The following is a 26,089-nucleotide window of genomic DNA, read 5'->3' as shown; positions in this document are numbered from 1 at the left end:
TAATCATTCTGCAGCAAACCATTTAACAACTGACAAACAACCCATAACTCCAACCGTTAAGTATGAGAGACTAAAACAACATTGAATTGTAAAACCATATAAATGAACACAACAGTGAGTTTTAAACCACATACGAAATCTGCAATTTTGAAAACACAAAAATAAAAAACAACAATTTTTAACAAACCATAAGAACGAAAAACATAATTTACTTTATAACTACATGTTCCTAAAATAAATAATCACATCGAAAAAGCCACACAATCTTAGAAACATGTAATTATTACACTTTTTAATTAACTAAAGAACAATAGTAGAGGAACCACACCAATCCATCCCGAACTTGGTGGTTAAACTCTATTGCGGTGACGATACTTTGGGTAACGTACTTTCAAAACTTTCATTTTGGTATCTAACATGTAAAATTTTAAACATTTAAGTACCCATGTAACCACTCGAAGACTAATTTTAGATTAAAAAAAGACTAATAATACATGTCATCAAATAATACTGAGTTGGATACCATATCCACATAATAATCAATTAATGCTTCAACCAGTTACCCGGATATTTAAATGTTTAAAACTTTATATCTTAAGTACCAAAATAGAAGTTTTGGAAATATGTTACCCAATATAAAAATCAAATTAAAATACGTTATATTTTTATGTAATTTGCTGTTAAAAAAACAGAAAAACAGAAATATAAATAATTAATTCGGAGTTTATTACATGGAAAAACTGAAAATGGAATGAATTTAAAGACTGAATAGAAAAAGCTACAAATCACAATCCGAGAAGTTGCTTTTTGGCCATGGCTTCTTCTTGCCCCACTTCTTTCCCTTTCTATTCACGAGCTTCAATTACACTCCTCTCTTCTATCTGAGTATGAACGGTTATACGTACGTAGTTTGAAGGTCCTTCCATGGCGGCAGTTACCGATTCGTCCCACATTTTACTCGTCTGTTGCCACGTCTGTCCACACAAGAGGTTCAGTAATTATTACTCTCTCGAACTCGGTGCTTCTTCTTATCCTTCTAGGGTTTCGTTTGATTCATCGTCGAGAAGGCGGCAAAAGGGGTTTTTGTTGTCTGTTAGCGGACGTGAGATTTCGGACGTTCGTGTCACTGATAGCAGCAACAATGTTCATCATACACGATCGGCATTTGTTGAGATACCTGTTACCTGTTATCAGGTTCACCATCTTTATTTCGGGATTAATTTCTGCTTTTATTCTTTGAAAAGTAGGTGTTGTTTTTTGGTGCCAAATTATCGACAATGTACCCTCATAATTACACGTATATTTTATGTTTTGTGAATATTAGATAGTGTACCGTAATTGTGGAATGGGAGCAGTATCATTTGGCTTGTTTCAATCCTAGTTTAGCTCTAGCCACAAGCAAAACAGGCAGCCAATTTTGAGGCTGCAATTAGTATCTTGTATTATTGGGTTTAACAGTTCAATACTGGGATCTATCAGTCTAGTATGAATAAATCGTGGTTCATACGGGGGATTTATTAGTTCCATGTATATTGCTCAGAAGTGAGTAGTTGCATTGGCCTTGTTTCTAATCCTAATTGGGAATGAGCTTTAGAGGGTAAAGTCTATGATGGAAATGCATATGAGATAGAAGAATGCCATTCTCTTTTAGATTCGGTGAATTTTCTCTAAATCTAGCATTTAATTTAAGGCTTACTTAACACAACTGCACATAAATCGTTGCTGCTAAGGTTGCATAGAGCTTGGGAAGTATAAGTCTGCGACACAAGGATAGTTTGGATTTCACCTTTGCAACTGGATGTTGTCGTGCTGCCAAAAAACTTGAATAATTTTGCAACTTGGTGAGTCTTCAGCTAGTCTGCTATTTTCAGGGCCTTGAAACTCTAGACCAGTGTAATGCGTAAGACTTGCAATCTTAAATCTCTTTCACCACATTAAACACCCCTTCAGAAATAGCATGAAGATCAAGAAATTTCACACTTTTTCAGTAGTATCACTGAAGTATCCTTACATTAATCTTATGTTGGTCGTAGGGTCTTGGAGTTGGTTTTTATCTTAAGGGTTGAACACTTAAACATAGAACATCAATATGTGTTGCTAATTTTGATTTGTGAGGGTAACCATTTTATTCTGGAAAACATAGATTATCACATACATCCTTATAGATGTCTATTTTTCTTTCATCCTGTTTGGTCTTTAGTATTTCCACCAACCACTAGTGAGGTCCCTTGGGTTGTCATGTGTGGAAGAGTAGGGTATTTGATATTTATAAGCTCGGGTTAGTTAAGATCTTATCATACTTATGTCACTTATAAGGAGTGTATTTGCAGATTCTTGGTATTCCTGATAAATCAGAGAAAGATGAGATTGTCAAGTCCATGAACCATCTAAAATTTGCTGAGATTGAAGAAGGGTACACCATGGATACTGTTGTTTCACGCCAGGTGCCAACAAAATTCTTTGTAGTCCTATCATATCTATTTAATTAGTATCATATGTTTCTTATAGGATAACAAGAAGCTTACTGACTGAGCATTGGTATGTGGTGTGCATACTTTGATTATCCTAAAATATTTTGTGAACCATCCGTACCTTATGTTATTCTTTTTTTGCCTTCATCATATATTTTCAGAATCTTTTAATGGATGTACGTGATAAGCTTCTTTTTGAAGCAGACTATGCTGGTAATGTAAGGGCAAAGGTCCCACCAAAGTCATCTCTTCAAATTCCATGGTCCTGGTTGCCTAGTGCGCTTTGCCTACTTCAAGAGGTAGAGTTTATTGCACCTTTAGATGATTTTAGGAGAAGTTGTTACTACACTGCCTTGCTTTTCATTGTGATATCCTGGAATCTTAGGGGGCGTTTGGTTTGATGGAATGGTTTTTAGGGATTTGGATTTCATGGAAGGATTCGGAACCTTAGGTTGTTTGGTTTGTAGGATTTGGATTGAAATTGGATTCCATTCTTTATAAATAATTTATAAAAACAAATTATAAATAATTATAAAAATAACTAAATTATTACAAAACAAATGTTTTGACATATTTTTCAACATTGTTACATACGAATCCTATGAAATACCAACCATATGGGATTTCAAATCCAAGAAACCCATCAAACCAAACATGGGATTGGAATGGAATTCAAATCCAACCTCCAAATCCAATTCAATCCTGCAAACCAAACTGGACCTTATTGTTTTCTTTTCTGCTGCATGGAATTGGCTGTTCGTTGGTTTGCTTTTAATCACTTCTCACTTTGCATGCCCTCTGATTACTACATAAAATTGAAGTCCTGATTTGGAAGTTTTGACTCCAATTCTTTCTTCATAGTCGGATAAGCTATTTATATTGCTGCTCTTTTGAAATTCTTTGCTTAAAGTTGTAATGTATTTAGTTTAAGCTTGTCGTAGGTCGGAGAAGAGAAGCTTGCTCTAGATATTGGGCGAACAGCACTGCAGCACCCTGATTCTAAGCCTTTTGTTCATGATTTGCTCTTATCAATGGCTCTTGCAGAGGTAAGAAAAAGAAGAACGAGGTTTGAGCATTGCACCTGTCTTTCCTTTCAGACTTTTGCCATTTTCTTATTATAGGTGCTTTCTTGAAGTGTGCTATAGCGAAAGCAAACTTTGAGAAGAACAAGATTTCCCAAGGATTTGAAGCTTTAGCTCGTGCTCAGAGTCTTCTTAAGAGCAAACCTTCACTTGAGAAGATGACATTGTTATCTCAGGTGCTTTTTAGGTTATCTTCTTTTTGTTCATATGATGAAATACCCAACAAGAAAAGAGAACAAAAGAGTTAAGTAGAACTAACACTTTAACTTATAAGAGGGAGGTTCAGGGGAAAACCCCTAAAAATGAAAATCTGAGGAACACCTTGGTAACCATTCATCTGGACAATATGCACATGGGCAAACAAGTAATTGAAGTTGTTTCTTGGTTTTTATGCATATGTGCATACCGTCTAGATGAATAATTACCAGGGTGTTCCTTAGTGTTTCAGTTTTTTGCGGTTTTCCTTTGAACCCGACCCTAACTTATAATATAGTTAAATAGGAGTCTTCAAACTCTCTACACCGACGTAACTATAGGCCTGGTGTAGCTGGTTTTTTGTTAGTATTCTCTATGCCATTTTATATTACCATTTCTTTTATGAGTCCATTTTCATCCAATGCTTAACTTGCACATCTGTATTAGATCGAAGAATCTTTGGAAGAGCTTGCCCCTGCCTGCACGCTAGAGTTGTTAGGCATGCCTCATACACCAGAAAATGCTGAGAGGAGAGTAGGAGCAATTGCAGCTCTGCGTGAACTGCTTAGACAAGGCCTAGATGTGGAAACTTCATGTCAAGTAGAAGATTGGCCATGCTTCTTGAATCAAGCTTTAAATAAGCTCACAGCTGCAGAAATAGTTGAGCTTCTTAACTGGGATAGTCTAGCTAATACACGGAAGAACAAGAAGTCACTCGAGTCGCAGAATCAAAGAATAGTTGTTGACGCAAGCTGTCTCTATGTTGTAATGATGGCTCATATGGCCCTTGGTTTTTCAAGCAAGCAAATCGAGATGGTATATTCCTTTTGGAAACCTGGTACATTTTTCATCTTGCAATCTACAAAAAATGTAATGTCTTCTCCAGTATAATCTATTTCTCCCTGAACTTGCATGCATTGACAAGTAATATCTGTTTCACATTTAAATTAGATGTGATGTAATTCACGGGTCGGGTTCAGGGACGGTATACACACGTGTATAACAAGTAATTTGTGAGCAATTTGTCCGTATGCACATGTGCATAACATGCGCACGTCCGTAAAAACCAAGAAACAACTTCAATTACTTGTATGCACATGTGCATAATGTCCAGATGAATGGTTAATGGTTACCAGGGTGTTCCTCAGTTTTTCATATTTTTTGGGGTTTTTCCCTAAATCTCCCTCTGTAATTCATTATTAGTTACTTGAAGATGTTTAATTTAATTTAACATCACATCTCTGTAAAATATTTTCACATCAAGAAAGTCCTTTAATATTTTTTTTTGTAGATTAAGAAAGCAAAGACTATTTGCGAGTGTTTATTAGCATCAGAAGGCATTGATTTGAGACTTGAAGAGGCCTTCTGTTTGTTCCTTCTTGGACAGGTACTTTTCTCTTGAATCTACAAACTTTACAAATAGATTGCTCTTTATGAACATATTGATGGTTATTTTCTCATGGTGTTGTATAGGGTGATGAAGCTGTGGTTGTTGAAAGGCTACGGCAGGTCGAATCAAATTCAAATTTAACTTCAAGAACGTTGATATCGGGGAAGGACATCAAGGATGCTTCAAATGCAAAGAAGATGCTTGTATGCTTTTGTTTATGCTTTAATACACAATTTCCAAATCCCTTTAAATACCATGAGAATTAGAAACGCTAACTAGACCATAGCTATTGTTTTGATTCTTGGCAAGGTAGTTGATTACACAAAGGTTTCTATGGTGCAAAGTGAACTCATCGGAAAGTCATATATATATAGGTCAGGTTCATGGGAAAACAGCAAAAAATGAAAAACTGAGGAACACCCTGGTAACCATTCATCTGGATGGTATGCACATGTGCATACAGGTAATTTGTAAGCAATTTGTTTGCTATGCACATATGCATACCGTCCAGACGAATGGTAATTACCAAGGTGTTCCTCAACTTTTCATTTTTAGGGGTTTTCCCCTGAACCTCCCTCTATATATATATATACACGATGTATTAGTATGTGTGTGTGTGTGTGTGTGTGTGTATATATATATATATATTTGAGGGGTATTAGTCTACGTTTGCTGTCCCACTACATACTCTATATTGGCTCTTGCATTCAATAAAGTGTTGTGCCACTTTATCAAGCCACCACTTCACCTATGAGTTTTGTACATAGTATCAAAGTTACCTCAGTAGATACAGAAACCCTAGATATGAGAATCTTACCTTAATCCACTTGTCTACCGTCGCTGTTGATTCCCTGGTGCATCACCATTGTCACTGCTCATGTAGCTGCCATTGCTGTTGACTTGTTTCCTGGTCGTATTGCCATAGCATTTGAATCATCATTAGAAGACAAACGCTCCTCTTGTCAATCTGACATAATAGTCAAAAATATTAGTCAGACTTTAAGGTCTTAATGGACTTGGAAAAACCGTTTCTGTTATTCGAAACACATGACGGGGGTGTTCATTGTTGGCCAATGAACCCCTAGGTGAGATGTCTTGGGTTAACTTATATCTGATGCTCAATGGTCAGGATAAAGCTTGCAACCCCTAGTTCTGTTTTGGTGGTTTCCCCTTATCTTTATCTCAAAAATCTACTCTGTGCCAGCAAGTTAGCAATACACAGCAGAAAAAATAATTACAAAATGACGTGAAGTCCAAAAGATAATAGTTTGAAGGTTTCCGACACCAACTAAATCACATACAATCAAAAGGCAGTGGACATTTGATGAAAACAACTTAAACTGTAAGCGGAATCCTCACACTAAGAAAGTAAAAGAGTGAGGATGGATGGTTAATAAGGTATTGAACTGAGGGGATGTTTGGTTGATTTTCCATTAAGCCATGTATGGATAAAGTTGTTTGTGTGGATTAATATGTCTGTATGGATTGGAAAGGTTTTTGTTTGGGGGGGCTTTTTCATAAATGGAAGAAGCATGTTTTAATTGGGAGGGACATGTTTGGAAAAAACTTGGCTTTCTGCATAAAACTCATCCCTAGAAGCTTACTGAATAAGGCACTTTCTGTATCATTAAGCCATTATCGAACTGTCATGTATAACTAACTGAATAAGCTTTGAGTCTCATTAAGCTGCAAATAAACATACCCTGACAGTCATCCACAGCATTTTCCTCTTATGCTATTCATCAAGAGTCCATTGGTGAATAGTTTGAGACATGCTCCTTCAATCAGTGATTTAGGCTTACTGCACTGAAGTCTTCGGCATTTGCTATTGTTTTATATAGTTGGTGTGCTGTGAATTTTCCCCTTTGGCTTCTATGATGATGCATGAATATATACACACAAACACACATATATATCTTATGTAAGAGTTGTGGCTGGGTTGACCAGGAATCATGGCTAAATGATGCATTACTTGGTTTGTTTCCCGACACAAGAGATTGCTCTCCATCTTTGGTAAGTTAAAAATGATTTAAAACATATCTGTATTTAGAGTACGCAGAAACTGATTTCCAAACGCATTTCTGCAGGATAACTTTTTTGGAGGTGAAAAAAGGGTTTCTGAAAACAAGCATAGAAAAAGAGCGCAGACATCAGCTAGTCTTGGCCACAGGTCACTTTCCACTGCTTTTTCATCTGACCGACGAACTCTTGACGATCATACATCTACTTCTCCACGCCTTGAGCCAGCTGTGAAGCAGTTGACTCCATCTGATTTGCACGTCCCACTAACAGCAAGCAGTGTTAAAGCTGAAAGCTATCCAGCCGTTCAATTGAAGCGAAATTTGGGTGTACACTATAATAAAGTTTGGGAAGTTTGGTTGGATCCGAATAGTGCAGTTCGGTATACGAGCTTAGCGACCGTAATGCTGTGCTTATTGTTTGCTACTTTTAAGCTGATGGGTGTACGGTTTTGGGGAACGAGGAGGTCATCTAGCTGGGTCCAGGGTGAGCCAAGGATGAACACGGGTTCTCTTTCTTTTGCAACGGAGTCTTCTTATGGTCTTTGGGGATCTGCTTGTAATAAGGGGAGTCTTATTGCCGACAGGCTATCCAAGATGTTGTCAATGCAAAATAAAAGGCTTAATAGTGGACTTGATGTTGGAGGTCTACAAGATTCGAGCATTGCTGCGAGTTCAATTTCCTCCGCAACGGTATGTAGGAGATCGATGCATGTCGACGAAGCTGAAACTCTTGTTAAACAATGGCAGACTATTAAAGCCGAAGCTCTCGGACCTAATTATAAAGTTCATAACCTTGTGAATGTTCTTGATGAGTCGATGCTTCGGCAGGTGAGTAAAGTTTTCGCTTAATTGTATTGGATTTTGTTGGAGTGCCACCTCGGCTAGATTTGGACCATTTTTCCTCAATATATGTTGGAAATTCGAACCCCCATTCTCTTCTCAAAGGCTCTTTTCGAGAGTAATCGAATGGGGTTTCACATATTTTCACATGGTATCAGAGCCAAGTTCTACCGCTATAGGGATTACACTCTATCTAGCCCCCTCTCGACACTTGGGGATAATCTGTGTAGCTAGGGATGGAAAGGTGGCGGGTAATGCATCCCCCGTCTCTGACCCTCGTTTAATCCCCCCGCCCTGACTAATCCCAGCGAGTTCGGGGGGAAGGAATCCCTGGCGAGTACGGGAAACTCGTTGCGTACCGGTTTAGTAAAAAGTAATTTAATTTAAAATCAATATTATAATGAATCTTCACTACATTAATTAGCAATATTGAAAATCAAATATATTTATCATTTAATAATAAATGTATACATATATACATAGGGGAAGGATCGTGTGAGAAGGAGAGTTAAGGTGAGAAGCGTAAGAAGGGATCTGGACCTTTGATAACCTTTAATCTCAAACCTACCCATGAATCGTGCTTGATACGGGGATTGATCCAGTGCATCTCGGTCAATCTCATCCTAATGTGCATCTAAGAGTGAAGATCCCTTCTTATGTTTCTCGCTTTAACTCTTCTTCTCACCGGAACCCAACCCTATATACATATATATCTGTTTAAACACACTATATATATAATTACATATAATAAATAAAATGAAAAAAATCAGGTTCAAATTAGGGGCAGCTAAAGCCATCCCCAACCCCGCCCTGACCCCGCTTCAGTTATGAAAATAAATCCCCATCCCTGCCCCGTTACCCATCAAACGGCGGGTAAAATTTCCATCATCATGTTGGAGTCCCCCATCGGCCAGACTTAGACCATTTCTCCTTGAAAAAATAGGTGATGCACCTTTTACAGGCTTATTAATATGGCTGGATGAGATACCATCAGCATGAAATTCATCACTTTTTTAAATATCTCTGCTATTTACAACTCTCCATTGATTTGGATACAGTGGAAGGCATTAGCTGAAACAGCAAAAGACAGATGCTGCTTTTGGAGATTTGTTTTGCTACAATTGTCTATTCTTCGAGCCGACATTTTGTCAGATGGAATGGGCAAGGAAATGGCGGAAATAGAGGCTCTTGTTGAGGAAGCAGCTGAACTTGTGGATGCATCTCATCAGAAGAACCCAAATTATTACAGGTAATTGTAGTATAGAAAATAGTATGCATTATCTGGTTGCTTTTCAATAAAGATGTCATATTTTCACTACTTAATCGCTTACCATTTTCCAAACAAGATAATATATATGGGTTCACTTTATTTTCTTGAACCACCAACGTTTCAAAGGGTATTCACTTTATTTGGTTATAATGTGTCTTGATATTGCTAAATTCTCATCAAATATGAAATACCCGTGGTTGCAAAGGTGTTAAGCTTACCGAATAGAGCATGGTGATGCCTATCTGGACAGCAAATTGTACCCTCTGGTTTACGTAGCTTGTTTGCTAGAATGAGCTTAATGGGACTCAGCTTATTCGGTCAGCTATATATGACTGTTTGGTAGAGGCTTAATGATATAGAAAGTGGCTTATTTAGTAAGGTTTTAGGGGGGAGCTTTATGCAAAAGCCAAGTTTTACCCAAACCTGCCCCTCCAATTAAAAAAAAAGTTTATTCCATATATGAAAAAACCCTCCCAACCAAAAACCTTCTCAATCTATACAGACATATTAATGCACACAGACATCTTTGTCCATACAGAACTTAAAGGAAACAACCAAACGACCTCTAAATATTGTGTAGAACCAAGTCCACAAATTCTGTGGTTGAAACGAAAGCAAGAATACCTATATACTACACCAATAGCAAACTGTGGACATACTAATTATATAAGAAATAGGAACTGAAATAAAGAACAGAAAGTTATAACAAAGTGCTTTAAGTTTTCTTGTGATCTGTAATGTACTAGATGTTGGTACTGAAGAATGAGTATGCCAGCCTTAACTGTCTTGAATCGTTACAAGTTTCCAAGGTATTTTGGGTCCTTTGGTTAAATGATCGTGAATGAGTTTTTCAATTAGGACATGACCTTCTAATTTTTTTAACTCAATGATCTTCATCTGACTTGCATCTGGTGTAAAACAATCCGCTCCTGTTGTAAAACAGTCCGCCCCTTGTAAAAGCTTGAAAATACACTAGAGGGTTAGGCTCTTGAAGTTGGTTTTGTAGAAGGCCATTCAGCTAGATATCCCCATTTTTTAGGTACTTGATAATTAGTGATTAGTCAAGACTTTATTAAATCGTGTATAATCAAACGTTGCATTTTTTGAACCGAGGGAGTATTCAGTTTGTTGATGGTTTCCATCCTATGTGCACCTTTCCTAATTTTTGTTTTCTGGTGACTCCTACAACTCCATAAATCTAAAAAACGCTCGTTCAGCCCCGCTTTACTAATGATCTTTCTAAACGTGTCTGATCTGACTGATTTCAGTACCTACACCATTCGTTATTTGCTGAAGAGGCAAGACGATGGATCATGGAGATTCTGTGAAAGTGATATCCAAACCCCATCGTGATCATTGTTTGGAACTCCAAGAAGGTATACATCTATTCTATCTAACACTATGCCCATTCGTTTTTCCAACTTAGGTTCATCGTTGTAGGGAGTGACAGTGATTAGACGGCCTCCTGATCTAAGGGGGAAGGAGTCGTCGATTTATAACAGGACCATTTGATTTCTAATCATTTATTGTATTTTTTTCATCATTTATTTCTGATCTAGTCGAACATGTTTGTGGGTTTGGCTGTTTCAAAAGTGTATAAAAGGTGATTTTTTTCTTCTTTAATATATTGTAGGTGTTGGAAGTGTTGTGATTTTGTTTCCCACTTTTGCATATACTGAATCAAGCTAGGGATGGAAAAAGTGTGATTGTATTATCTGGAAACATGCAGTTTACACAAATGTCTGATATGGAATCTTAGGTGTTGTTTAGTTTGCAAAATTCAAAGGATGTCAAGGGATTTGGAATGATTGATTCCAATTCCTTTGTTTGGTTCACATATTGAAATGAACGGAATTCATCATTTCTTAGCATGAGTGAAAGAATTGAATTCTCTCTTTGCATCCAATTTAACTAAGACCGTCCACCCCGCCCCCACCATGACCATGCTATTGTTGTCACGCCCCATCCCTAACCCTCATCACCACCACCACAACACTACTGTAGTCGTCACCCCCACTCCTACTCACCGGCCATAATGTCATTATTGTCGTCATCACACCAACCCACCCCACACCCACCCGACTACTATTGCACCACTAGTCGTCACAACTACCACCTCGCCACCCACTCCACCGACCACCATATGCCACTACTGCCGTCATCATAGCTACCACCCCAACCCCACCCAACACTCACTAAATCTTCCTCACAACTGTCAGCTCAAACAAAAATAGAGATTCCAGTTTTCGTAAGATGTTTCATTCCAATTCCTACCAACAAGAACATCGTCAAATTTCATTTTAATTTCTTTAAACTCAAATTCCTTTGATAGGTTCCAATTCAACCAAATTCCATTATGCACCTCTTAGGTCGCTGCTTAATTTGGAATTGGATTCTATTGCAACTCTCATTTGCTTAAAAAAAGTGTGGAATTGAAATAATATGATTTCAATAGAACCCCACAAATATAGGATTTAGATAGTATTTCACGGGGTTTTATAAGATTTGTCTATAATAATGAATAAAAAAAAAGTATGTTAAAACTTCATTTTGTAATAATTAATTAATTAATTAAAGGTAATTTAATTGTTTGTATAAATTGTCTAATAAGGAATAGATTGCCGCAGACCAGGTTTTGGGCTCACTAGACCCGGGTCATTTTGTTTTAGGCTCGGGCTTTTTGATGCATCTCTGTTGAGGTGTAAGGATGAAGTTTGAGCATTTACTCGTTGTAAAGTAATAAAACTAATACTTAACAATTTGATATTGAATAACAGACTGTTATAAATTAGTTAATATACGATCCCAGAAAAGGTTAATAACTAAAATGACCATGGACCGGCTAGGGACCGATCCGAGCCCAGTTCGGATCAGAACCGGTTGAGGGTGTCGGAGGTTTGGACCACAACCAGGACCAACTGAATAACCAATTTGGTCAATAAAAATGATGACTGAGCCATATTCTGCAACTCTCATGCATTGATGAAAGAGAAGGTAAAAGCAATTATAATACAATTGAATGCTTCCATACTAATACTATTCGGTCGACTAAATTGGGTCTCTATGTATCTCGATAGTGATGCCATTTTTGGTATCTTTCGTGACCGGGAAGCACAGGTCTAAGTCGAGCAGCAGATGTACAGTCTGAGGAGCAGCATCCTCTTAAATCATCCATACACCCTGAACAACACCTGAAAATGAAACAATACGTATCATATTTTTATGATGTTTACTGTGGGACATGTTCATTTTAGAACCATAAGAACCAAGTATTCATGATGCAAATGCATGGTATTCATAATGATTAAGAATGTTAATGAGTATTTAGGTATATTCATCATGAATAGTTGGGTCTCATGATTTGAAATATTTATGGCTCTTAAATGAACTTTCCCATGTCTACTATATGGTTTTTCCCTTGCAGTTTACTAGATGATCCAACCAACTCAACGTAAATGAGTTATCTTTTTTTTGAAGTATATAATATTTATATACAGCAAATGCAACAAGTAAACTCACACACCCTCCTCACCTATGGTGAGGTTTGAACCTCTGACCTCCTAAGAGGCCAGAGGCTATGATACCACTAGGTCAAAGGCCCTTTGGTAATGAGTTATCTTTTTCTCGTTCCAAAACAACAAAATTGGGAAAACCACTATACATTGATAAATAATAGGGCAAGTTCATTTGAGAACCGTAAATATTATGAGAACTGTGAGAACCAATTATTCATCATGAATATCTTTAATGAATATTATGATATATCTATCTATATATATATATATATATATATATAGAGAGAGAGAGAGAGAGAGAGAGAGGTAGTTTCCTGCTCTAAAACAATGATCACAATTAAAGAACTCGTATCATCTCCATAAAATATATCAATTGTTTCCTAATGTAAGTGATGATCATGATTTTTACGGTTTGTAAGAATTCAATGGTTTGTATTTTAAACTCCCTATGTACATATAGAGTCAGGTTAAGAGGAAAACCTCAAAAAAATGAAAAACTGAGAAACACCCTAGTAACCATTCATCTGTACGGTATGCACACGTGCATAGAAACTAGGAAACATCTTCAATTACTTGTATGCACATGTGCATATTGTATAGATGAATGGTTATTAGGGTGTTCCTCGTTTCTCATTTTTTAGGGTTTCCCCCCCGAACCTCTCTCTCTCTCTCATATACATATATATATATATATACATATATATATATATATATATTCTTTTTCATCTTTATTTAATGGGTTCCACATGCACAGCACAAATCCTCACATAACAGAGATAGAAGTGACAGAATGGAACCAAGGAATGAGCTTGAATTTAAAAATTATTGACCCTAAAGTTCATATATGCAATTTGAGGATGCAACAAACAGCAAGGAACTTTAAATACTTACAGGAATAGCAGATTGCAGTCCAGATTTGCACAATTTCGATGCCGCAGCTCAGAGACTTGTGAACCACAAATATAGCATTTAGCAAACACGGTATTATCAGAAACTTCGTGTGTTAAGCTTTCATCAGTTTTAGCATCGTGTTTAACCGAAGTGGGTGGCAGAGAGAGCCGGGCATCAAAAACAAATAGATTGCCGATCCATTCAACTGGGCCCTCACACTGGAGATAATGTGAAATTCCTCCTCTTAATGTATATAACTTTTTGTAACCCCTTTGTCTGTTAAGATGTAAGGAACTCGTAAGATTGTATGTTATATATATATATATATATATATATATATATATATATGTGAGTGTGTGTGTGTGTTTTCGTGAAGCAATGTTGGCACATCATGTTAATGATTTAGGTTGTCATTATTTTGACAAAGATCATTCAGAGAAGACAATTCGATCCTATAAACTTCAGGATGAGTTTTATGCACACACATATACATATATATATATATAGAGAGAGAGAGAGAGAGAGAATGAGGTTCAGGGGAAAACCCCCAAAAAAAATGAAAAACTGAGGAACAACCGGTATGCACATGTGCATACAAGTAATTGAAGATGTTCCCTGGTTTCAATGCACATGTGCATACCGGACAAATTACTTACACATTGCTTATATGCACATGTGAATACCGTATAGATGATTGGTTAGCATGGTGTTCCTTAGTTTTTCATTTTCTTTGCAAGCCAGGGAACTACCGATAGAGCACTAGGTGTCCAGGACATTCATCATAAATGTTGTAAAAAGTTCACGTCCATTATTCATGATGAATATGGAAATGTGGTGCGCTCTCAGTCGTTCCCCGCTTCGCAATGGAGATGCGATTCTCAGCCAAACTTTCCTCTCTCTCTCTCTCTCTCTCTCTCTCTATATATATATATATATATACACACACACACACAACTATATTCCATATATATGCTCCAGTTTTAAGGTTTCTATTTGTTCAACCCTTTGACGTGTTCTGTTTGGTATTTGTTCTCATTTATTGGAATGCTTTCCAATAACTGTTCTGTTAAGGACCTGTATCTTTTTTAATTTATTTTGTAGCCAGTCCCAGATGTTTCTGTGTATGTAGAACATTTATTAACTTATTGTCATAATAAGGAAAGGACAAGGCGGAAAACAAGAAGCCGGTAGCTGAAACTTGTGATTGGTAGTAAAACACCAATTCTCTTGCTGAGACCATTCGTGTAGGCTATTGGCTCCATTTCTCGTCCCCACGATGTGGGTCCCATCTTCATTTACTCTCACATCATTATAACGGGGATCACAAAAATGAAAATGAGATATGAACTAAACTAATCAAGATATAAATATACATATGCATGCATACACACACACTCTTGTATATGTATGCTAATGTATATAATTTTAATATATAAAGGGAGATATATGCATGTATGTATGAATGTATGCATGCGGGCACACACATACATAAACTAAACCAAACTAGCACAGTTAGAACAGAGGATAGTTCCAGGGCTGGAATCACGAGCTTGAACTACCAGTACATATGAGTCACCATAAGCATATTCACACACAAAAACACACACACATATATGTAGAGGTGGTTTCATTTACAAACCCAACCATTAGTACAAACCATACAAATCAATCTCAACCTTTTATTTAGTCTAATGAAATATCTTATACATGAATATCTCAATTTTTCCTAATATGAAACGTTGATCATAATAAATGAACTCTGATGATCTTCCATAAATATCCAAATCATAATAAATAAATTCTCATCATTTATATAAATATCTCAATTAATTGGTTTCTATGGTTTGTACTAATGGTGGGTTTGTAAAAGATCTATCCTATATATATATATATATATATATATATAGAGAGAGAGAGAGAGAAGGGGGGAGGTTCAAGGAAAACCCCCAAAAAAATGAAAATTTGAGGAACACCCTAGTAACCGTTCATCTGTACTGTATGCCGATGTGCATATAAGTAATTGAAGATGTTTCGTGGTTTCTATGCACGTGTCCATGTTATGCACATGTGCATACCGGAAAATTATCTTACAAATTACTTGTATGCATATGTGAATACAGTAAAGATGAATGGTTACTAGGGTCTGAACCTGATCATATATATATATATATATATTCAGGATTTCTGAATAAAGAGTTGATATTAAGCATCTAATTCATGTAAGCCTAGCTGGCTTGTAAATACAATATCAGGATTAGTCCAGGCTGAGATTTATTGCAGATTGCTTACAAAATGAAAAGAACAAGCTAAATAAGGATACCTAAGGATAGTAGAATATACGTCACATCGAATGCCTCCTGTGCAGTACATTAATATATCCGTCTTTTCCTTATCAACATTAGCTAGAGGATCTGAAGCAACATCCTGTATCAGACAAATAAACACGACTGATTCAATTATTAGAAAAGTTTTCCTACTAAATTATACATGTAATCAAATTAAGGCGAAGGATCGTGTGAGAAAGGAAGTTATGGTGAGAAGCATAAGGAAAGATCTGAACCCTTGATCACTTTTAACCTCATGCCCACCCATGAATTGCGCTTTAGACAGGAATTGTTACGGTGCATCTCGGTGCACCTCATTAGTGTTGACATTCAATTAGGATTGATCCAAGGGTGGAGATCTCTTCTTACGCTTCTCACCATAACTTTCCTTCTTATCGGAATCCAACCCATCAAATTAACTGGAACAACATTGGTGCCTTACGATATCTTTTATATAAAGGAAAAACAGTTCACATGTTTAGAATTTGAAGTCCACTGATATTAAACATCTACACAAATGTGGAGCAAGTTCTACCTCTGATCCAGATAGCCCAAATGTTGTACTCCTGAAACAGTCTACATTTGGTCGTTGAGCTCCAATAAAGTGACCAATATCCCATTCATAACCTGGCAACAAGAATAAAGACCTATAACAATAAGCAATGTCTGAATTGCAGAGAGAAATGAGGCGAAAAAATGAGTATGAATAATGTAAGAGTCCCACATCGGCCGACTTGGACTATTTCACCCATATATATGTTGGAACCCCCCCCCCTTTTCTCTCCTCAAGGGCTCTTTTGGAGAGTAATTTGGGGGTTTTACATATTCTCCTATGGTATCAGAGCCAACGTCTACTACTCTAGGACTCGACATTCTGGGACAATTTGTACCGTCTCTAGGACAACCTGTCTGTCTAGCCTCCATTGGAGGGGGCGTGTTAGGGTCCTGCATTAGCTACACTTGGACCGTTTCACCTCTATATATGTTGGAACCCCCCTTCTCTCCTCAAGGGCTCTTTCGGAGAGTAACCTGGGGGTTCCACATATTCTCACATAGTTTCAGAGTTTCAGAGCCAAGGTCTACCACTCTAGGGACTCGACACTCTGGGGCAATTTGTACCTATCTAGCCTCCGTCGGAGGGGGCGTGTTAGAGTCCTACATCAGCTAGACTTGAACCATTTCATTTCTATATATGTTGGAACCCCCCCCCCCCCCTCTCCTCAAGGGCTCTTTTAGAGAGTAATATGGGGGTTCCACATACTCTCACAAATAACAAACATAAATTTATCTTTTCAAAAGTGCTCTTTGCAATAAACNTCGCTTATTTGTAGTTTGTCCCATATTGACTAGACGTGGACCATTTCTCCTTGATATATGTTGGAACCTCCCCTCTCTCCTCAAGGGCTCTTTTAGAGAGTAATATGGGGGTTCCACATACTCTCACAAATAACAAACATAAATTTATCTTTTCAAAAGTGCTCTTTGCAATAAACAATATCTTCATATATAGGTTGTAAGGAATATCCTTCAAACAACTAAAGAAATGCTATGGAAATTGAATTAAGGAGTCATTATTACGTTGGCCTCAAACTAAACTCATCCCAACAGACTGAACATTTCCCTACGGATTGAAGAATCCTAGTGCAATACTACACTTTACATGCACTATGATTTGGTATGATATCAAAACATAAATTATTGCTCTTTTGACATGAACCTTAGTTAAAGCATATGTTGACGAGCTTGGAATTTAGTATTCATGTCCCTATTAATCCTGACAATTACGTAATCATATATAAAGGGTCAGGTTTATGGGGAAAACTGCAAGAAAATGAAAAACTGAGGAACAACCTAGTAACCATTCATCTGCACGTTATGTACAAGTGCATACAAGTAATTTGTAAGTAATTTGCCCGGTATGCAATAGTGCATAACATGCACGCGTGCATTAAAACCAGGAAACACCTTCAATTACTTGTGTGCACATGTGCATACTGTACAAATGAACGATACTAGCTTTTCTTGAAAAAAGGAAGATGGTTGAAAGAGTGAGGTATTAGAACTAGCATGTTGGGAAAACGGGGAGACATATTGGACGTAACCACTCCCTTGGTTGGGGGCTCGCGTTCTTGGTCAAGTAATGGCTCTAGCTTCATTCTTGCTTTGGGATCATTGCTTATTCGGTTGGGATTACCAACCGACTTGCCTGACCAAAGAATAAGATAAAAAGAAGAGTAAAATTGTTGGTTCTGCAAAATCCGCGGTTTCCCCTGTTTTTAGTCTATCCAAGTGCTTGAGGTTAGGCTAGGTAGCTTCCTTTCTTTATAGCATCAACTGCTAGGAAAGAAAAAATAGCATTAACTGCTAGGAAAGAAAAGTTGTCCTTCTATAATAGCTATTGGCTCTCTTCTCACCTCCCCTTGAGCTATGTCATTTTTCTTGACGCGATATAAAAGATGACTTTCGAGAGCCACTTAGCCCCTGAACGAAGCACAGGTGAAGCCTACAGGAAAGGAGATCTCGCTCTTTCCTTTCACCAGTCGGGATGTGCATCTTACCCTATAATAAGCAACTGGATGTTTCCAGCTTCAAACATGTCCTCTTCGCTTCCCAAGAGATTGGATTTAGGTAAAAGGGCCTTGTTAAGGGAGAGCTAGGGGGAACACTCGCCAGCAAGCACCTGGGTAGAGTAAGATCCAAAAGCTATTGAACGACAAACCAGGGAGTTACTGTTGGTCTTGCTATAGAAAATAGTCTTTAAGCTACCTAAACAAAAATAGCCTAAAGCAGAGCAAAAAAACGAAAGAACCTCAATTTTATGACAAATCCGGTCCATACCGAAAGTGATAATAAAAGTGGGAATGTTGTCACTAGAACAAGCGGAGTTGTACCGAAATTCCATTTTCCGGGCATACGAGAAAAGAGTCCAGCCGAGCATATTTGTTTGCTATTAGGGTGTTTCTCAGTTTATCATTCTTGGGAGGGTTTTCCCGTGAACCTCAGTCTCTCTCTTTCTATATATATATATATATATGTGTGTGTGTGTGTGTGTGTATACATTGCCTCTTATCATGTTGGATGTAGTAGCATTCAAGTGTTTCATGTTTTTATAGCCAAGGCATCCACCAGATCACTTGAAGTTAGCACCCGGTACTTGGTCTTCCTCAGTATAACATGCTTTTGTGGAAAAGAAATAGTTTTTTGCTCCATTGCATAAACAAGGGAATAAAGTCAATGAAACACAAGCAAACAAAGGGAAGAAGTACCATTTCTCACATCCAATAGAATGACTTTTCTACTTGGATTCAAATGTGATGAAACTTCAATGTTATTTGCTGCTTCTACTCTCTTCCTCCATTCAGCTGGTGTGAGAGGTGTTGCTCGCATAGATGAGTCGATCAAAGGAAGATGTGATACCCCTCCTTCCATCTGAAGGACAACAAATGATGATAAGACAAAAGTTGAGCAACAAGTGAGATAAAAGATTTCATTAAAACTAAAGTTAGTAAAGTACAATTTCTACCTCCGGATAAGGGCCTCTTATTAGCAGCTTAATGAGCTTAATGAGCTTAATGGGGCTCGCAGCTTAATTGGTTAGCTATACATGACTATTTGGTAGTGGCTTAATGATATAGAAAGTGGCTTATTCAATAAGGTTCTAGGGGGGAGCTCTATGCAGAAAGTCAAGTTTTTTTTTTCCAAACATGGCCCTCCCAATCAAAAAACACAAACTTACGTCTATGAAAAAACCGTCCAAAACAAAAACCTTTCCAATCAATACGGACAGATTAATCCACACATACAACTTTATCCATACATGACTTAGTGGAAAACCAAGCAAACATCCCCAAACTGTGGTATTGTTATTAATTTAGACTAATAGCCTTAGAATAAACATGAACATTATAGAAAACGAGTAAATAGTGATATGTTACATTTCAATTGTGGACCATTATTACCAATCTCAACTGATTTACTGATTTTCCTTTTATAAGCACCAACATCTAGCAGTTGTATCAGCAGCCCGTGCTTGGCCTAGTTATTGATACCAACTCATTGGATGATATATGTTATTTCATCCTATAGCAGAAACCATATTTCAAATAACTAAAGCTAGGTCTTCCGCACTATAAGATTTGACAAGATTGCATAATTGGACCAAGATAATCATACAGTTATTACATGATTGATGTTTATGGTTTAGTCAGAGATAAAAATTGCTAATTGTTTTCACTTTTTGACAATTTGAGGGGAACACATTCTCATGAGTCACATGATTGGATCAAAAGATTAGACAACTCTATGATGCCCTCGGTAATCTGCCTAAGCACAATATAAGCGAGAGAAAATAACCCGCCAACGTTCATCTCCCCCCCTCCTCAATCTCACAAGTAAATTTATACTAGAATCACACAAACAAATAAGACAAGATGGATTACAGATCTTACAGAAATCATAGATAAATTGTTTACATCTACTGCTATGATAAACCAGTTACCAATCCCCTTCAGAAAGTAAAATATTCCAAAACATCCCAATATGCAGTGCTGAAGGAATCTCACACTAATACCGTGCAATCAAGACTGACTGTAACTCCTGTCAACACTAACAACTTATTTTCTTCATAGCACATTCAAGACCAAATTGCCACAAAGACTACAAGTACCTATGAGACCCAAATTGGTGTTCATGGTTACTGACATGGATAAGAAAAACCCGAGCACTTGCCTTTCTTTTCCCCAGAAAACCTTTAAGGCTAAATACCCAACTGTTTTGCATTAAAAAAAAGATGTACTTCTATGAGTTTTGCAAACCCTAAAGCCCTGATCTTCTTTCTGTTTTACCCCGATCAGCCTGTGTCTCTTTTCTGTTCAGTTTCTCTTTGCATAGACCCCTTAAATGGTTCATGGGTTAGCAAGAGATGATTAGAGGACTGTCATATGATGCATCTAAAGACAAACGGGAAATGAGATGAATGCATAGCAGAAGAGCTAGCTTGCCTGTACAAGAGAAGGTTTATACCGCAGTTTCAGTCTTGGGAAAGCATGCTTGCGTATAGGAGGAGATATCTGAACTAGAATATCGTGAAATCTTTCATCTTCTTTTAACCAGCTGACATATGCAAGAGCATCTTCTGATGGCCCACTGTACTGCATAAATTGACGAATTATGCAAGTCAGCAAGCATCTCCAAAGCAATATGTTTGAAATCTGATTCAAAGACCAACTTAAGAAAAGACAGCACCTTTTCTTTTCTTTTTTTGGAAAAAAAATACTTTTTTTATTAACTAAATCAGAGGGTTCGACTCCCTCTCTTTCCGTTTCCGTTGATCAATGTTCTTTCTTCCACATAAAGGAAATAGGGTAATTAGGTATAAAAGAGCTTGTTAAGGACAACTAGTAACTTCTATTCATAATAAACCTCTGTGCTTATGATTCATAAAATAATGTTCATGACATTGTAAGTCATCAATGTGTTTGAGGTTACGTATATCTCTTAATTAATATTGATATTTATCCACATAGGATAGAATTCGATCTTGTAAATTGTGAACATACCTCCAAAATTCCCTCAATTAGTTTATAAATAAAATTTATTACAAAATATTTCATGGTTTCAGAACCTCATACTTTTGATACATAAATCCTAGCTGCATACTTACAGCCATTGTCAACTGTCATCCAAATAAACCCTGAGTTGCAATTTCAACAAATTTCTTTTGGCAATGGAATCATACATGAGTCCTCATGTTCTAACACACTATAGGCTTGTCAACGTTGATGTTGAGTATTATTTAATAATTAGTTGGAGTGAATTAATCTAATATTAGTTCAACTTGGGGTAGCTTAGAATATTTGAAACTATGTAGAATGAATTGCATACGTATAAATAAAACTGTGACATCAAGTTCTAATTAGAATGTAATTGAATTCTTGAAGGTAATAGTTAATGTTTATTGTATACTCAACTATGTTCCAGCAGTTGTATTTGGAGTAGTTTTCAAAACTCACCTACCTCCTGCAATTCCACATATATTGTATTGTTTTCATTGAATCTTTATCTTTTGATTTATTGTTGCGCACCCATATTTTATGTGTATATGATGTAAACCACTGGCTGCCACCGAGACCTATATCTAATGAGCTTAATGGAACTCACAGCGTATTCGGTTAGTTATACATGACTATTTGGTCATGGCTGAATGACATATGAAGTGGCTTCATCAATAAGCTTTTAGAGGGGAGCTTTATGCAGAAAGCCAAGTTTTTTCTAAACCTGCCCCTCCCTATAAAAGAAACACATTCCTTTCATCTATGAAAAAACCTCCCAAACAAAAACATTCCAATCTTTACATATAGATTAATCCACATAGATAGCTTTATCCATACACGGTTGTGTTGAATTCAAATGCCCACATGAAAACATACAAACAGATGAAAAAAAACGCAAGGCTATGATACAACACAAAGTTTATTGTAACACAAGTTAGATGTAAGAATCATTTTTAAGGGAAGGTTACCTGCGCATTGATTCCTTGTTCGTTGATGTATATCCGACCATGGATGTCACGACCCTAGGAATGATCACCACAAACAAAAATAACACAATATTATTAATTTATTAGATATTCTTGCTAGTTGCTACCTCTGGATGCATATTTTACACATTTCATAGAAGTAGTATCATCATTCTAGAAGGCATGCATATAGAGAAAAATGCAAACTCTAAACTAACTCTTTGCTTTTGTCTTACTAATTTAAGATTGTAAAAGCATAACACAACTATGAACTTCAAAAACATTTGCTAGCGGAATACTAATGAATTGAATCCCATTTATCGTTTTGTTGTAGAGAAGTTTCCATACAACCAATCGTGAATGATAAGAATACATCATGCAACTAACCAACAAATGTTATCATTCACTTCCATATTATAACCAAGCAACGACTTAACTACATCTAATTTACTAATTTTGGATGCCATATTGCCTATGAAATTAAAACGCGGATGCCATATAAAGAATCACCATAAGTTTAAAAAAAACATATTCAAGGCTATGAAAAGGTGGACCCCTCTTTATGGATAGCATCAATAGCCTCCTTTTAAACTCTTTATACTACCATCATAGTTTCATTCATTAGTGTCTCTCTTCACAGCCTTTTGAGTTATAAATTGTAATATGATACTTTATACAAACTGCAATTTAACTTTTGAAACCAATCCCACTACTTCTTTCTTCATATTCCTTTTGGGTAACCATTGGTTTCTAGGTCAGCTTACGTGCACCGACTAATCCCCGGGGGACCATAAATGGTCTAGAGTCAATGCAGGTGAACCTCCATGGCCACAAGAACAAGGGCTTTGGTGGCAACTGGATTCAAACCCGGGGAAGATGAGATTTCCACTAAATCCCCTGAGCCTTAACCACTTCTTTCTTCATGTTTGATACTCCCTCTTTCCAAAAAGATATGTATTTGAGTTTTGATGCCTAAAACACTAATCATCAACTTTATCATCAAAATGAATTCCTTATACTTCCATTGAAATCCTCATACACAAGATTATACATATTACAACATAAAGAGGGAGGTTCAAGGGAAAACCCCAAAAAAAAATTGAAAACCGAGGAACACCGGATAACCATTCATCCAGATGGCATGCACATGTGCATACAAGTAATTAAAGTTGTTTTTTGGTTTTTAAGCACGTGTGCATGTTACAAATTACTTGTATGCACATGTGCATACCATTCAGTTGAACAGAGTGTTCCTCCGTTTTCAATTTTTTTGCGGTTTTCCGCTGAACTGACCCTACAGTATAGTTGATGTTAAATTTGCGCATAATGCATATTAATCATACATACCTTCTTCTAGCCTATGAGCAAACAGATGATGACACCTTATTCGAAACAAAGCAATTGATATTAAAACAGCATCTATGATATGATTAACATCAGGAACTTGACAAAATATTAGCTATGATAAAACAGAAAATGCAAACCTGTAGAAACTCAAGGTGTTTAGAGACCTCCTCTTCTGGGTCTTTGATGAACACAAATCGGTAGAAATTAACAACTATAAAAACCCTTTCATCCTCCTCAGCTTTATTGTCTCCTCGTACCCAATTGGGTTCCGAAATCAATGACGATGATAATGCAGAAGTGCATTTACAAGCTAATAATCGAATATCAATACGCTTAATCCTCCTGAACTTAACTGGAATCGAATATGACGAACAAATTGTCAGATTTCTGACGCAATTCTTTCGAGTGATTGTGGCGGTACAATTGGGATTTTTTGGTGGAACACATGCTAGGGTTAATGTTAGAGAACCCATAATCGAACAAACGGGCAAATGGGTGTTGCGATTGGCAACAACTGATTATGGGTTTTGCTCGTCTCTCCGGTCTTCAATCCATTTATCCATTTCTTGTATCTTCTACTTCGATGTGCAATTTTTTATCATGTTTCGGATTTTCTTGAAATTTCCTATTTTTAACCAATTTGACAAATACCCGCTAATTTTGTAAGCTTTTGTAAACCTTGTATCCGTTAATATTTAAAAGAGACCGTGTTTCAATCGTTAAAAGATGAATATTATTTGGAAAAAAAAAAATTGTTTTTTAATAATTTTAAAATTCTTTAAATAATTTTGTATCTTGGGTCTTTCTTGACCATTCAGCACCCAAATTCCATTGTAAACAATTATCGAACAATTATATATATATTTTTTTGCATTATATCATGATAGTCTTTTAATCATTCTGACCACTTAATTATTTTACACCAAATCATTCAGCAACCGCCAAACAGCCCCTAAATGTTCAAGTCATCAAATGTTACAATATAAATTAGGGAGCGTAAGAAGATGACCAAACCAAAAATCCGATCAAATTTTGGTCATGGAAGACATGCCTTGAAATTTGGGTTTAGGATTTCGAATTGCTTTAGTTGCATGTTGGTCGGGTTTCATATTATGATCAATTGGGTTCAGGTACAATGTAAAAAGTATATAGAGGATGAAACTTGGGATCATGTCAGATAAGATTGTTTTCATCTGGCACGATTTTTTTCACTTGAAACTTCACAGCAAAACATTGTGAAGGTAACATTCACAATGTTTTTGCTGCGAAGGTTCGATTTTTTTTTACTTTCATAACGTTTTGTTGTGAAGTTTTCAAGTGTAAAAATTGTGTCACACATGTCTCACGAAAACAAAAACTTTGTCTCACGTGAACGCGCGCGCGCACACACAAACACACACACACACACACACACATATATATATATATATATGCATATTCAATTGATTTTGAGGATAGATTCAATAAGATTCATGAAATTGATATTATGTTTAGAAATTAAAAAAAACCCGGCTACGATTTAGAATTTTCGAAAGATAATTCATTTTTAGTCCTTTTTCTTTAAATACTATATATCCGTCCTTACGATTTTGAAATTATAATTTTCATCCCTATGATTTATAATTCATTACTTTTTTCGTCCTTATGATTAAAAATTTATTGTTTTTATTTGTCCCTATGATTTATAATTCATTTTTTAATTAGTATTTCATGCGTAAAAAATAGTGTTTTGGCCTCATAGACGAAAATTGAAATTTCAAAACCACAGGGACAAACTTCGCAATTTTAGCAAACCATAGGGACGAAAAACTTAATCTACTATAAATATATTTATATAATATTTAAATATTATATATGGGGTTTTTGGAGGGTCGGTGGTCAAAAATCAAACCCAACCCGAAATCAAATATCCAGCAAAAAGTTGGGCTTCAGATTTCAGGCCATTGGGATTTGCAGAAACACCTCATTCTCGATTCGAGGTTTGCACACCCCTAATATCAGTTGGTTATCCATGAAAACACGCATAAACTAGTTTTTTTGACACGTCGTTACATTTTAATGCAATTTTTACCTTTTTAAAACTCTTTTTGCATAGGCGGGCTCTTCGTACAATCGGTAGATCTGTTTTTTTGGTATAACACAGTTTCACATACAGTTGTACGTTACGTTCCTCCATACGCTACTTTAAAATTAGATATATTAAGTTCGTTTAATAACGATAGTTAT

General features: G+C 36.5%; 2 protein-coding genes across 3 annotated transcripts; one reads left to right on the top strand and one right to left on the bottom strand.

Moving 5' to 3' along the window:
• The first annotated feature begins 854 nt into the window (after positions 1-854).
• LOC112509767 (plastid division protein CDP1, chloroplastic) lies at positions 855-11,016 on the top strand. Of its 2 annotated transcripts, XM_025114897.1 has the most exons (13): positions 855-1,194; positions 2,331-2,444; positions 2,633-2,770; positions 3,413-3,517; positions 3,607-3,729; positions 4,196-4,564; positions 5,040-5,135; positions 5,222-5,341; positions 7,086-7,151; positions 7,226-7,987; positions 9,058-9,248; positions 10,538-10,645; positions 10,903-11,016. In XM_025114897.1, the coding sequence occupies exons 1-12, from the start codon at positions 925-927 to the stop codon at positions 10,620-10,622; spliced, it is 2,439 nt and encodes an 812-aa protein (XP_024970665.1). In that variant the 5' UTR covers positions 855-924; the 3' UTR covers positions 10,623-10,645; positions 10,903-11,016. The 2 variants fall into 2 exon arrangements, with proteins under 2 accessions (XP_024970665.1, XP_024970664.1); XM_025114896.1 differs by lacking the exon at positions 10,903-11,016 and having other exon boundaries at positions 10,538-10,889.
• Positions 11,017-12,228: 1,212 nt separating this feature from the next.
• On the bottom strand, positions 12,229-24,465 carry LOC112509784 (rhodanese-like domain-containing protein 8, chloroplastic). Its single transcript, XM_025114934.1, has 8 exons — positions 24,001-24,465; positions 22,520-22,573; positions 21,000-21,149; positions 19,266-19,428; positions 16,535-16,626; positions 15,996-16,099; positions 13,676-13,951; positions 12,229-12,460 (listed from the first exon to the last, which is right to left on the bottom strand). Exons 1-8 carry the CDS (start codon positions 24,334-24,336, stop codon positions 12,331-12,333), a joined length of 1,305 nt encoding a protein of 434 aa, XP_024970702.1. The 5' UTR covers positions 24,337-24,465; the 3' UTR covers positions 12,229-12,330.
• Positions 24,466-26,089: the final 1,624 nt, after the last annotated feature.

The sequence above is a fragment of the Cynara cardunculus genome (assembly GCF_001531365.2).
Source record: "Cynara cardunculus var. scolymus isolate 2C chromosome LG 3, CcrdV1, whole genome shotgun sequence".
NCBI lineage: Eukaryota > Viridiplantae > Streptophyta > Magnoliopsida > Asterales > Asteraceae > Cynara > Cynara cardunculus.
The sequence above is the reverse complement of the archived record's forward strand: the minus strand, read 5'-3'. Positions and strand labels throughout refer to the sequence as shown.